General features: G+C 39.2%; 1 protein-coding gene across 1 annotated transcript; it reads left to right on the top strand.

Moving 5' to 3' along the window:
* The first annotated feature begins 221 nt into the window (after positions 1–221).
* Positions 222–11,560, top strand: lrrc47 (leucine rich repeat containing 47). The gene is made up of 7 exons (XM_017723202.2): positions 222–850; positions 2,079–2,543; positions 2,915–3,031; positions 5,753–5,868; positions 6,894–6,996; positions 8,219–8,308; positions 11,118–11,560. Exons 1-7 carry the CDS (start codon positions 266–268, stop codon positions 11,337–11,339), a joined length of 1,698 nt encoding a protein of 565 aa, XP_017578691.2. The 5' UTR covers positions 222–265; the 3' UTR covers positions 11,340–11,560.
* Positions 11,561–13,331: the final 1,771 nt, after the last annotated feature.

The following is a 13,331-nucleotide window of genomic DNA, read 5'->3' as shown; positions in this document are numbered from 1 at the left end:
GAAAAGGATTCTGGTAATTGTATTTTTACGTATATTTAGCAGTGGCGTTTATATCCTCATTTATTTTTATGTTACTGTGGTAAGCTGTGGCTTTCTAGCTAACACACATTGTCTGTTTGACGCAAATGTACACATCGTCCATTCCCCACATTTATTGGGGTCACTGAAGTTGTACCAAAGATTGTTTGTTCCCTCTGAGCGGACCAGATTGTACAGCCTCTTCAGGATATAGTCACTCGCTGCTTCCGGTGTCGTGTTGGGCAGCATGGCGGCGGAAAGTGATTCACAGACTGTTTGGCCAGAAATAGAAAAAGCCGAAAGAGAAAATAGACGAGAGTTGGTCCTGCACGGCGCAGCAGTCGATAAGAAGATAGAGAGCTGCGGCGAAATCCATCCCAGACTGTACTCTCTGTCTCTCCTCAACTACCTGGAAGTCAGTCAGTGTCCGAGCTTACACAGCATCCACCAGGACATCAGGAGCCTGGTTCATCTGCAGAGCCTGATTCTCTGTAGGAATAAGATCGCATCAGTGCCCAAAGACATCGGCGAGCTGAAGGCGCTCAAAGTTCTGGACCTGTCGGTCAACGCCCTGCAGGACCTGCCCGAGGAGATCGGTTGTCTGAGCGAGCTGACCACGCTCAACCTCAGCTGTAACAACATCAGGGATCTGCCGCTTGGACTCAGTCAGTGCACGAAGTTGTGCAGCATCAATGTGTCTAAAAACGAGCTGACCCAACTTCCAGAAGATCTCTGCTCTTCCTCCAGCCTGGAGCTGCTCAACACTCTCATCGCCTCAGAAAATGCAATAGAGCAGCTGAGCAGTGAAATACACAACCTGTCCGCACTTAAGGTTTGAAGACCATTACTTATAGTATTTTTTTTTTTTTTTTGACAAAAAGTGACCATCACAAATACAAAATAATTCTCAGAACTTCCCTCTCCAACCACGAACCCTGGGGGAAACCCTTTTAAACTTCTGTGACAGTTAAATAAATCAAAAAATTAAACTAAAAGGCTAATAATGGTGGGAAAACTGTTAGTGAATGGTCAATAGTAGTAGATGTAAATATATAACTGATGAGTTTAGCAGGAGGAGGTGAGTAATTTCACTTTCACAAAGGCAGTTTTTCCCCCTTACTGTCCTAGACTTGGCCCCAAGTATACAAGCTGTTGAAGGCTCCATTGAAATGATGTCCAGTTAGGTGCAATATTCGTTGTGTTCTTAAAAATATTCCTGTAAAAAAGTAACTTTACATCTTTTGGAGAGACTAAAATCTCCAAAATAAAACCTTCGTATTTTTTTAAAATGATTTTGGAGTCCATAATTTTTACCACTATGAATGCCCTCACTGGCCATTTTAAGGAGGGTCTTTTTCACCACTCCAGTGGCAAACTAGAATTGTTGAAATATAATTCATGTGAAACATTAAATTGGTCAACATCAGTAATGTTGTAACACAGCTGACCATAACACCACTGACAAAAATGTAAAAAAAAAAAAACTTTACTTTCAAAGTCACTTTTTATACGGAGAAAAACAAATGCTTCATTGTCACTTTTGCAATTATAAAATAATTTATTGTTTGAGTAACACTAATAGTTGTCTTGCGACACACAAAGCTGTCAGTATTTTAGGCAAATGTGTATGAAATACTGATCATTTTTTCCTGTATTATGTGTATCTACCTAAAATAATTGTAATATATGACAGACTATAAATTTCCATCATTTCCACATTACAACACCCACTAATGGGCCACTACTATGTTTTTCCACCATCTAAATAATACCTGCTCAGTGTTGGTCCTGTGGGGGTCCTGATCATTGAATAACAAATTATAGAGAAAAAGAGATGGACTACAGTCTGTACCTGTAGACCTACAAAGTGCATATATTTATATAGTAAGGGGACCCAATAAATTGGACATTGAATGTAAATACAAGGTATCTATATTATGAAGTATATGGTTCAGTATAAATTTGAATGCAGAGTCAATTCATTTAATGTTCTGATATTTTAGTCTACTTCTGTAATAATTTCAGCTTTATAGACTTAAAGTATCCATACTGCTCCTTAGGTTTTGGACCTGTCCAACAATAAGCTCCAGGAGATTCCATTCGAGCTGGCTGACTGTCCCAAGCTGAAGGAGATCAACTTCAAAGGGAACAAGCTGAAAGACAAGCGGCTGGAGAAGATGGTGAACGGCTGCCAGACCAAGTCTGTTCTGGACTACCTGAGAGTGGGAGGCCGTGGGAAGGGTAAGGGCAAGCAGGACGGGGAGAGCGCTGAGAGGAGTGATAGGAATCGCAATGTCTCCAAGAAGAAGAATGCTCAGAGGCAGAAGAATAAGACAGAGGAAGAGGAAGTGGATGAGTTGAAGCAGATGGTGGTCAGGATTCTGCATGTGTCTGATTCCCCTGCTGCAGTGATGGTGAAAGTCTCTCCACAGGTGAAGGATGTCCGGCCGTTTATCGTGTGCTGCATTGTTAAGGGCATGAACTTGAAACCAGGAAATGCATTCAAGAGGTTTCTTGTAGCTCAGGTAAGAAAAAATGATGGAAAGTCCAATCTCATCTTGCAAAATATTCTAAAATCTTTAGTGAAAAAGGTCAAAAGTAGCTTAATTTACCAAACAGTAACATAGGAACACTACATTTCATATCTTACTGGTTGCAAACATTGCCCAAAGCATGAACAGATTGTTTTAATTCAGCGCCAAGCTGTACATAGTAACTCAGATAGTAAATAAAATGACAATATTTGCGCTAGACACGGCTAGTTCTAATGGCTCAGTCAGCACTTCTTATGTGAAGAACATCCTTCATTAAATCAAGACTATACAAAAAAAAAGTTGTTTTTCAATTTATTGGTTACTATTTTTTTTTCTTTTTGTTATCTTTATCAATTCTTCAGACTAAGCTTCACGATGAAATTTGTGCCAAAAGGACGGCAGCTACCATCGCTACTCATGACCTGAGCTTACTGAAGGCTCCTCTGCAGTATGATGCCAGACCTCCTGATGTTCTGAGGGTAAGGATGGATCAGTATCACTGCACATGTGTATGTGAGTATGTGCATACATGTGTCCCATGAGAGAAACTCTGAAATGCTTCCACATAGCTGGTGTTTTAACTGTGGATCCTCTGCTGCTTAAACAGTTTGAATGCGCCTGCTCTGACCAGCACAGAAAGGTGAAAGGAACAGCAATTTTTTTGCAATTTTTGGTAAAAAAAAATTAGTTGCTGAAATTTCTGACAATTTTATTTCTTAATATACAATTGGTAATCAGTTCATTTTATTTTTCCGATTAGCATTGCAATTTTATAAGTTAGGTGAGCCTTAAAAGTACACCTTGTCTGCGTTTAAGTACATTGCTATAACTTGCGCACATCCATGCCTGCTCAACCCACTAGTAACACCATCATGTGTGATTCACATCTGTTCCTTCATTTACCCTGCAAAATAAGACCTTTAGCTAAAGCACAAATAAACCGTTTTTTCATTCAAACATTTTGCACATTTGAAGCAAAGTGTTTCCATCAACTACTCTTATGCACAAATCCCCAAAGCTGCTTTACATGCTTGTACGGTACGACACAAAACAAAAAGTCAGTAATTGCCCTGTTCCCACACTGTGTGTGGAGGGATTCGACCCTTTATTAACGCTCTGTAGGGCAGTTTTAACACCAGAGGCGCTGGGGAGAGTGGGCACTAGCCCATTTAATAAGGGCTGAAGTTACTCCCACTTTGCCGAAACCCTTCGAACGTCAGTCTAGATGTAGCATCAATGATTGTCATCTGCCAGTTTGTCATCATCTGGAGCGGAAATGCCTGACTTTTGTCATCACTTATTTAAAAAATCACTTTCCATCACTGTTTATTCCATATCTCCATTACTGAAAAAGCAATGATTCCACTTTAAGGGAAAAACTTTTTAATTCCTGGCTTTCCTATCCTGGTTTTTATGCATGTTTTCAAAATACACTTGAAAGAGATTCATGGAAAACCACTTGCCTTTGTTGCCTGTTGCTATTAGATGTAGAGCTGGGCCATATGGCCAAAAATGGTAACACGACAAACAAAATTCATATCATTTGATATCGACACGCATCGCAATTAATGTCAATTCATTATTTCTTTCAAGTTTGAAGGCTGATTTTTGTTCCACTCGCCAAACAGTGGAACATTTCACTAATCCGTCATGGGAGAGTGGGAGAAAATGTTTGGTTGGCTATTTTTACTAGCTGGAAAAGCACGGCCGCAGTTTTTGTTAGTCATAATTTAAGAAAGAAAATATTATTTTAGCTGTCTGGTACGAGTGCTCGGCTGTCCCATTACAAATGCTAAACAAGTGGCCAACAACAGTGCTAAATGGTTAGCACGAACAGCAAACATGAGCTGGCTCGGTAGGTCAGTGATGGATCACACCGCCTCACTGCCAGCGCTCCTACCGCATCCCTGTCAGAGCATATCAGTGTTCAAACACCAGCTAGCAGACGACTGGATTTCTCTAATCTATCGTAATAGTTTAAGGGCTGAACCGCAATATATCTGACACCAGACAGTGTCCTACTTTTAGGCACGTTTAAACTGAAAGCAGTGCTTTTGTGTCGTGTTTGATCTACGGTATCATCAGTTCGCCGTGTTGTGCGAGTGACGGAGCGCTGCATCAACTTAGACAGCTGCTAAAAACAACTAGCCTGGAAAGATGGTGCTCTCCCACTCCAGCGCCTTACAGCTTCCTCAGTTTAGTTTCGTTTAAATCAGGGCTGTAACTTCCATGAACCCACTTCTTCTTTTTACTTTCTTTGCTCGTGAATGCACTAATACTAAATTATGACCGAGCGTTAAATATGAGATGAGCAGACATGATTCAACGCTGGTAAAGCTTGCTAGGATGTTAGTAAAGAGGTGAGTTCACTGTAGGACAGTACAGTTAGGCTACACCACTTATCTAGTCACTTACACTCAATCACAGGAGAACAGATCGCCGGTTGCTCCACTCAAACAGGGAATGTATAACTCCATGTTTCAGACGTTGCCTGAATTTTAATAGTGTCATTGAGCTGCAGGTGTTAACTGTGTACAAAATGATCCTTACTCAGTAGGCTGCCCAGTAAGTGATGTTACCCAGTAACGGATTGCATAATCTTCCCACTGCCAGTAGGGGGGGGGTGGTATTATGAATATTTCATGACATCTGGTAAGACTGTTTGTTTTTATGAATGGTGTGGAATCTAGTTTCTAATCTGCTGGTTAAGTAGTGTCACTGAGAACACACATAACTCCTGGCATTAATAATGCATGACCTGCGCTTTTGCTTTTTGTCATGTTTCTTTGTGCAGAACATTCATACAGCACTTGTGTCTGTACATCTAGCAGTGGCAGAGGCTTTGTTGTGTGTTTTATATTCTTACTAAAGCTGTTATCACAGAACAGTCTCTTAAATACAGTATATCATTTGTAATATATCATTTTACTAAATATCATTTGTAATCATTATGAAAGTACTGATATTTCAGTGGGCTGTTATGTGCAAGCGTTCCCTTTAACAAACCAGCATTCACATGAGAATAGTATTGTAAATGTGAAGTAGTAACATAATTTTTGTTCATAATGTGTAGCCTTGCCAGAGTTTTAGTCTTTATTTTGAAATGCATTTTTGTTATAATTTGTCATATTCATACTAAAGATCATTTTAGCAGCAAGACAGAGGATGTTCAACATGCTATTGTATGTCTTTGCTTATAGATAGTTCCTCTGGGTCGTAAGGAGATGAAAGCAGGCGACCTGTTGAAGATGCTCCAGCAGGAAGCAGATGAACAGAGGAAGCAGAAGAGACGCCAGAATGTGTCAGGCCTCCACAAGTGAGAAACATTCAACTCCCAGAAATCCTGTTAACCAGCAGGACAGCTGATGTGTTAATAGGAAGGTCTACCACACTGTATGATTTACTGTTCTTTATAAAATCAGAGAATGTGGACAAAACTTTTAAAGTTTTAAAGTTAAATTTTAAAGTTTTTAACTGTGTGATGAACTTTTGTCCATTTTTATAGTTAACAGTATTAGATAATAGTGGAATCACATCACTATCTGCAGATGTTTGCTTACAAAGATTCTTGATGTATTTATTGCATTCCAGAAGAGCAGAATGTTAGCTGCTACTGGTCTGCTGTGCTAAAATAAGCATTTTATTCATTTTAATGCTTTTGAACTACTTAAAAATATATCCAAGTAGATCCCATTTCTACGTTTTACAACTGTTTATGTATCAACATCTACAGATATATATATAAATGGAACGTATCGGATATTGGATCACGATTCACCATCAGCACATATCTAAACAGTATGTCATGCGCTGACAAACCATATTACCATCTTTTTGAGAGTGCTTAACAACTTGACACAGTTTAAAGTAGATGTGTGCCTATTGCTCACTGGTGACTATTAGCTTCCCTTACTTGTTAACCACTTTAGCCATGTAGCTCTTATTTGATGGGGGTTTCTGGAAAATGAGTTCAGCAGGATCTTATCACAGGACGTACAATTGAATGCATATTACACATTTTTGATTTCCTAAGTGTGAATAAATTAGAAAAACTAAAGCAAAATATAAAGTGCGCCATATATTTTGCATATACCATGTATTATTTTTTTTCAATATGTTACATTTAGGTGTAGAAAATTTGCAGACATGTGTTTTCTGAAGACAGTATGTACTGTGAATGTGTTTCATGTAAACAAATTGACCAGTGTGCCCAAACTTTTGCATACTGTACATTTATGAACATTTGAAGCAAATCCAGAGCATTTGCATGGCTATAGTAAAGAATATTAGCTGAGAATACAGTGCACTGCAATGTTTAATTAATCTCTTTTATTGTCCCAGGTATCTTCAGCTGCTGGATGGGAAAGATCATTACCCTTGCCTGGTGGATGCCGATGGTCATGTGATCTCATTCCCTCCAATCACAAACAGTGAGAGGACAAAGGTAATCTGCTGTAATTGTGTAATTACAGGACATTCCAGAACATTTGAACGCACCGCTGAGGGCAGATCAGGTGCTGTGTGACTGTATGAAACTGATTTACAGCTGCTGATACTCAGAACATTACTGCTCACTCAGTGGTTATATGCACTTCTAAATCCATTAACATTTTAAGACTTCCCTAAAAGAGCTTATAGTATTACTACTTTCAGATTTATTTCCTTTCAAATTCTTCTTTTTTTTTATTTTATAGTGTCCACATCACAGTGGTTGTGGTATGAGCTCAGTGCAGCTGCTTCTGGCTTTTGCATGCACAGATGTTCATGTGATCATATGCATAATCAAACTGTTATTTCCATTTCACTTGAGCTGTTTTAAAGAGGGCCTCAGAAATAGCCTAGTGCAGTGACTTTACTGTAAACAGTTTCCTGTATGCAACATGAGTGTATTTGTTTTATTTATTTTATGCCATCTCATGCTATTTAGAATATTTGCTTTTAGCTACAGAGCACCAGCGAGCTGGGATTCATTAAAGAAATTTCTAAAACTTCACTTGCTGGTGTCACATGAACATTTTAAACTTTTGTCTTTAAGCCACTCCACACTGCAACTGTTTTATTTATTTGCCTTTAGCTCACTTTTATGTTAATTTTAGTATGTATGTACACTTTCTTGGTGTGTTATTATTGTTAAGTTAATTTATTTAGCAATTCTGTTTATTCAGAATTGTTTTTGTACTTTTACTTACTATTATGATTATTATTAGCAGTACTTTTTTAGCATTTGATGTGTTTTTACAGTATAATATTTTCAGTCCCTGATTTCTGTATTGGCTCCACTACATTGTAAATGAAGCTCATACTCAATGCACCCTGAGGTCTCAATTGAAGTTAATTGATTGATACTAATAGATGTATAAAGCGCTTCAATAAGTATATAGTTCCAGTATTTGAGGTTGTTCCATTGTTTACCTCTCTCTTTCTCTCTCGCTCTCCCCCCCCCCCCTCTCTCCCTCTCTCTCTCTCTCTCTCTCTCTCTCTCTCTCTCTCTCTCTCTCTCTCTCTCTCTCTCCCTCTCCCTCTCCCTCTCCCTCTCCCTCTCCCTCTCCCTCTCCCTCTCCCTCTCTCTCTCTCTCTCTCTCTCTCTCTCTCTCTCTCTCTCTCTCTCTCTCTCTCTCTCTCTCCCTCTCTCCCTCTCTCCCTCTTTCTCTCCCTCTCCCTTCTAGATCAAAAAGACAACACGTGAACTGTTCCTCGAGGTGACGAGTTCTACCAATCTGCAGATCTGTAAGGATGTTATGGACACACTGATTATAGTAAGAATCACAGACTACATTTCATTTTCTGAAGATGTTTTTGAAAAAAAATTCCTCACTGTTACATTCTCACAAACACGCGTGTTATGAAGTACAGCTACAGTCATATGCAAATGTTTGGGTACTCCTGGTCAAATGACATGTTTGTTTATATGAAAGCACATTTTTTAACACATCCTCTACTGAGAACACACTTCTGCACATTTTAAAGCACAATTACTGCTTATTTTCTGGATGTAACGTATTGAGGACATGTGGCTGGTGCAAAAGCTATGGCACATTTTATATTTTACATTATTTTCCATTATGTTAAATTCAACACACATGCAAAACTGTGCATTAAAATTTTCAGTAGAATCCCACAGAACGTTTAAATTGACCAAGGATATTCAAGCCTTTGCATACCACTTCCCTACTTATGGTACTGGTAGAATATTCTACTCTCATATGAAGTTTGTAACCTTGTATTTTACATTGGAAAAAAGTGATCAGATTTTTGCATTTTTACTGATGTTTAGGAATAGGTGGAAAGTGTAGGAGGTTAGAGATGGAATACACACACACACACACACACACACACACACACACACGTCTTCTAAGCCACTTCTATTCCTGGGTTGCTGGTGGAGCTAGAGCCTATCCCAGCAGTCATTGGGTGGAACAACACCACTTTTTTTTCTTCCCTGATATCAGTACTGAAACCCTCATCTTAAAAATAGTCTATTTTTAAATGAAGCACTTCATTAAAAGTACAATATCATTTAAGTGATCTATCAAACCTTAAACTGCTCAGACACTCTACTGCTCCACAGGACAAAATACACAGCTAACACCATCACATCACACAGTCTGAGTGTGTGCTGTGGTAGAATAGATTTTTTAGGCATGTATCGATTTGCAAATTATGGACAGGTGCTGACATCTGATATTTTTCATGGACATATCTGCTGATACTAATACATAAACATTTATAGAATATAGAAACCAAGACTTCTTATATCTGTCCAATGCAGATATTTTGTTAACCCTTTCCTTGAACCCTGCTACATAACATTGACATAACTATGCCATAAACATGTCATATGTTAATTTATCATGTCATATGGCATGGTGTTTGATGCTATGACAGTTTGTCACATGTTAATTTTTGCTAAGGGTATTCTAGTTTGGTGTTGTGACATCAAGCATTGTCATCTGTCATGACATTTACCAGCAATGATACCATGGCAGTGCTATATCTCTGGCTATAATCTGTTATGACAATGCATAACAGCATGTGACATTTGTGTTGACATGCTTGTTATGGTCATATCAGTGTAGCAGAATTCAAGTGTTGTAATTTTTTTTTTCTTAAGCATCTACCTGCCAATACTGATATAATACTGGCAAAGAAAATTGTGAATGTAATATCTGAGAAAGAATTGATAATGAATTTGATGTGTAAGTGAAGTATTCAGTTGTTTTAAATAAATAAATATTGGATGTGTATCCGCATTTGCCGATACTCAGTTTCAGCGTTGGTATTGGAAAAGATAAAATGGCACTGTGCCATCTAGAGGAAATGCCCTTCAAAGGAAAAGTAATATTATCAAATAGAACTGGAAAATGCTTGCAAATATTAAAGCTATATGTGAGCGTGCTGGGAGGTTTTCCTTAATTCCCTGCAGTGAAATTGACGCCCTTTTACAGTATTAATTGTCAGTGAAGCTGTAGTGTGGAGAGTGAGGGATCTGTTTCTAGGTCTTGTGCTCTTTTAATGGCCAAGCCTCAGCCTGTTTGAACACCAAAGGAAGGAATGAGCTCATCTTTCTACACCAGCAATATACACACTCAGACACACACTAAAACAAACACAGAGTGTACTGTGTCACGTAAGCATCGCACAATGCAGCTGCAATCGAAACTCTTCAGATGCACATAGGCACGGAGCATGTTCTCTCAGGTGTGGATTCATCAGACATGCATCAGTGTTTCACTGACCTGCCTCATCAGTCTTTACAGCAGTATAGTAATTTACTGAAGGCCTTGCATAATCACTGGCTGCACTGTTATGTATTGCAGCAGCAGTTGACAGATATGAAAACTTGGGCCACCAAACCAATTAATCTCTTAGGCCAAATTTTGAATTTGTGTCCAGAATGGGGGGAAAAATACACTATATTTATATGTGTAATTAATAGAGGATATTTGTGAATATGTGAAAATTAAACTGATCTGATGGTTTGTTAAAGAGGAAAAACACCCCCAAAAAATCTCAAGGCAAGTGATCACAGGGACCACAGGCTCTGTACTGCTAGTGGCCAAAATGCGACATTTTGGCCAGGGGCACCAGACAATAGGCAATATCGACCCATGTACTGTAGCATCTGCAGCTTAAAAATCTGCTCCTTACTAATGTTTTTAGGCTTTATCATTTTAAAACTATTGCTAAATGAAAAGGTGATATCTGAAACCAGAGATGGAAGGCAAAACTTTGTGGTTTGTGGAGTGGGCGTGCGATTCCTGCTCTGAAAGGAATTGAAACGTCTGTCCTACATTCTTTTACGTCAGCTCCAGTTCCTGCTGAATATTTAACCATCTGCAAAACGTGATCTGGACATTCTGAATAATGGACCTTTCAATACTATCATCGGTCATCAAATACCAAACCCAGCTCTTTTTTCAAATGTATTTGCAAAAAGTAATTTTATATTAATGCAAGTTAACTGGGAATGGCAGATGAATTCATAAAGCATCCATGAAGCACAGTTTTGTTAGTCATTGTGAGCATTGCTTTCTGTCCTAACAGTGCTTTCTGTCTCGGTTACAGAAAATGGCTGAGCTGAATAAGTTTACCTTCGACCATAAAGAGGAGGCTGGATCAGATGGGGAAATGGATTCAACTTCTGACCCTTTGGTGGACAGCTCAGCCTCACCTGAGTTGAGTGTAGTGCAGGTGAAGGTGTTGGATGCTGAAGGCAATCTGAAGGTTGTGTACCCATCCAAAACTGACCTGACCTCTGACGTTAGCCACCTGACCATCGTCCGGTAACCAAATTCAACAAGAAAACTGCATCAAAATAGCAGATATTTATCCCAACGCCAGGAAATACACTGTTTAAGCAGTCAGAAAATTTGTCACTTGGCTTTCTTTAACCTTTGTCTGTCCTTCTCGCCACATCACAATTATGTATCTGCAGCAGTTTCTGTACAAGGTTTAACACTATCATTAAACCAGGATTTATTTTTGTGATTAAAAAAATTATTACTGTTCACCTGTAGTTTATTTACAGTTCTAAGTGGTTCAAGGCTTGAATGCTGTCATGTTGTTTACAAACAGAATCTTCATAGAGCAGAGATGTACAATAATGCATTTTGTCCAGCACTTATTCAAGAAAAGAAAAATAAATAATTTTAAACACAATATTTTAAATATTTCTTAATTTTATAAGAATACATTGAGAAACTTTCCACTTCTCACCAAGGTCAAAATTCATGTATCATATACCTAGACTCAAAGACAAAGACAGTCTTGTATTACAAGTGAACGACTGTAGATACTGGAACTCAAATACATGACACAATCCCTCTTAACGATCACATTTCATAGGCTTAGTAAAGGTTTTTAAAGAATTCTACAGAGTCTATCTTTGAATGCAACAATTTTCAAAAAGGAATTGATCAAAGATCAAAACATCCATTTTAAACTGGCCATATTGGCTGAACAGTTGAACTTTACGTCTCCTGGAGGTAGATCACTGACCGGTATAGGTTTGTTTGGGGACCTGTGGGTTGTTGTGAAAGCAGCGGGTTTGGTTACAGATCAGATGACCGGCGGCCTGAGGGAATGTGAAGCCGAGGAGTCTCAGAGACTGAGCCCTACCGTCCTGAGATATAAAAGATGAGCAAAGTCGCTCCAGCCGGCACCTCCCTGAATGCTCTCAGCATGCCACCACACACTTGAATCTCTACAATAATATAAGCGAACTATGAGAACCATTCAGCTGGCCAATCAGAACAAGCAAGCCGTGGACAAAAAGACAAGATGTTGGACTAGACTTGAGGAATATGCGAATGTCCAAGACGTTCATTCTAAGCAGCTTGATGGCCCAAAGGCTGTTGGCTCCCGTGGGCCCTCATCAACTGCACTGAATGGATCTCATCAACTATTGGGAATACGAACTAATAATTCAGATTTCATCCTCAGACCTCGGCAGGTGGTGTTGCAGACCAGTTCGTTGGATAAAGGTAAAGGAAGCAATGGCAGGACATTAGTCAAGAGCAACTCGCTGCCTCCAATATATGGCTCAAAAGTAACCTCCATTCATGGCGGGAAGGCTTGGGTGCCAAGTCGGCTTAGGGAACACGAGATGCCACAAATGGGTAAGAAAACCAATATCTCAACTGTTAGTTTAAGGAGGGACAGAGCATTGATATGGAGACAAAAGGAGGGTGGTCAGTTTGCTAGCACGGTGGGCCTGATCTGTAATAGCTTGGCAACATTCACTGTGACGGAACACTCTCAAAATCTAGAGCTTGAAATACTCAGCAGGTCAGCCCTTGACCAATCTAGTAAGATTCTGGGTTTAGAGGAGAATAGCCCCATCACCAAGGACAGTGGGGTCATAACAGAAGGAATTAAAGACTCTCATAGCATGTGTAGGCCCAAACAGCATACATGGACACACTCAGACTCTGCCATCGAGACGGAGACACAGAGCTCACATAGGAAAAGAAGGATGGGACAGGAAAGAAAAGTTGGAGCGCTGGATGATCAAGAAGAGGAATATTATACCAATCAAAGGATAATACAGTGGATCATGGGAGTAAATGCAAGTCTCTTCTCGACATCAAAAGATGAGCTGAATAAACCGCTGCTCAAAGAAGAAGATGTGGACACTATTAAGATTGTTTATGGTCAAGACTGAGGTGTATTTTTATGTTTTTTGCAAACAGACCTCTACATGTGCAGTAGTAAATATAGATGATGGTTATTTACATTATTTAAAAAAAAGTAATTATTTTGTTCTCAATCAGCGATGAG

The sequence above is a fragment of the Pygocentrus nattereri genome, chromosome 28 (genome assembly GCF_015220715.1).
Source record: "Pygocentrus nattereri isolate fPygNat1 chromosome 28, fPygNat1.pri, whole genome shotgun sequence".
In the NCBI taxonomy this organism is placed as follows: Eukaryota; Metazoa; Chordata; class Actinopteri; order Characiformes; family Serrasalmidae; genus Pygocentrus; species Pygocentrus nattereri.
The sequence above is the reverse complement of the archived record's forward strand: the minus strand, read 5'-3'. Positions and strand labels throughout refer to the sequence as shown.

Excerpts from the sequence above, each read along its gene's own strand:
- lrrc47 (XM_017723202.2), top strand. The coding sequence starts at position 266 with ATGGCGGCGGAAAGTGATTCACAGACTGTTTGGCCAGAAATAGAAAAA. Across the intron at positions 851-2,078 it reads ACAACCTGTCCGCACTTAAG|GTTTTGGACCTGTCCAACAA; the intron begins GTTTGAAGACCA and ends ACTGCTCCTTAG. Across the intron at positions 5,869-6,893 it reads AATGTGTCAGGCCTCCACAA|GTATCTTCAGCTGCTGGATG; the intron begins GTGAGAAACATT and ends TTATTGTCCCAG.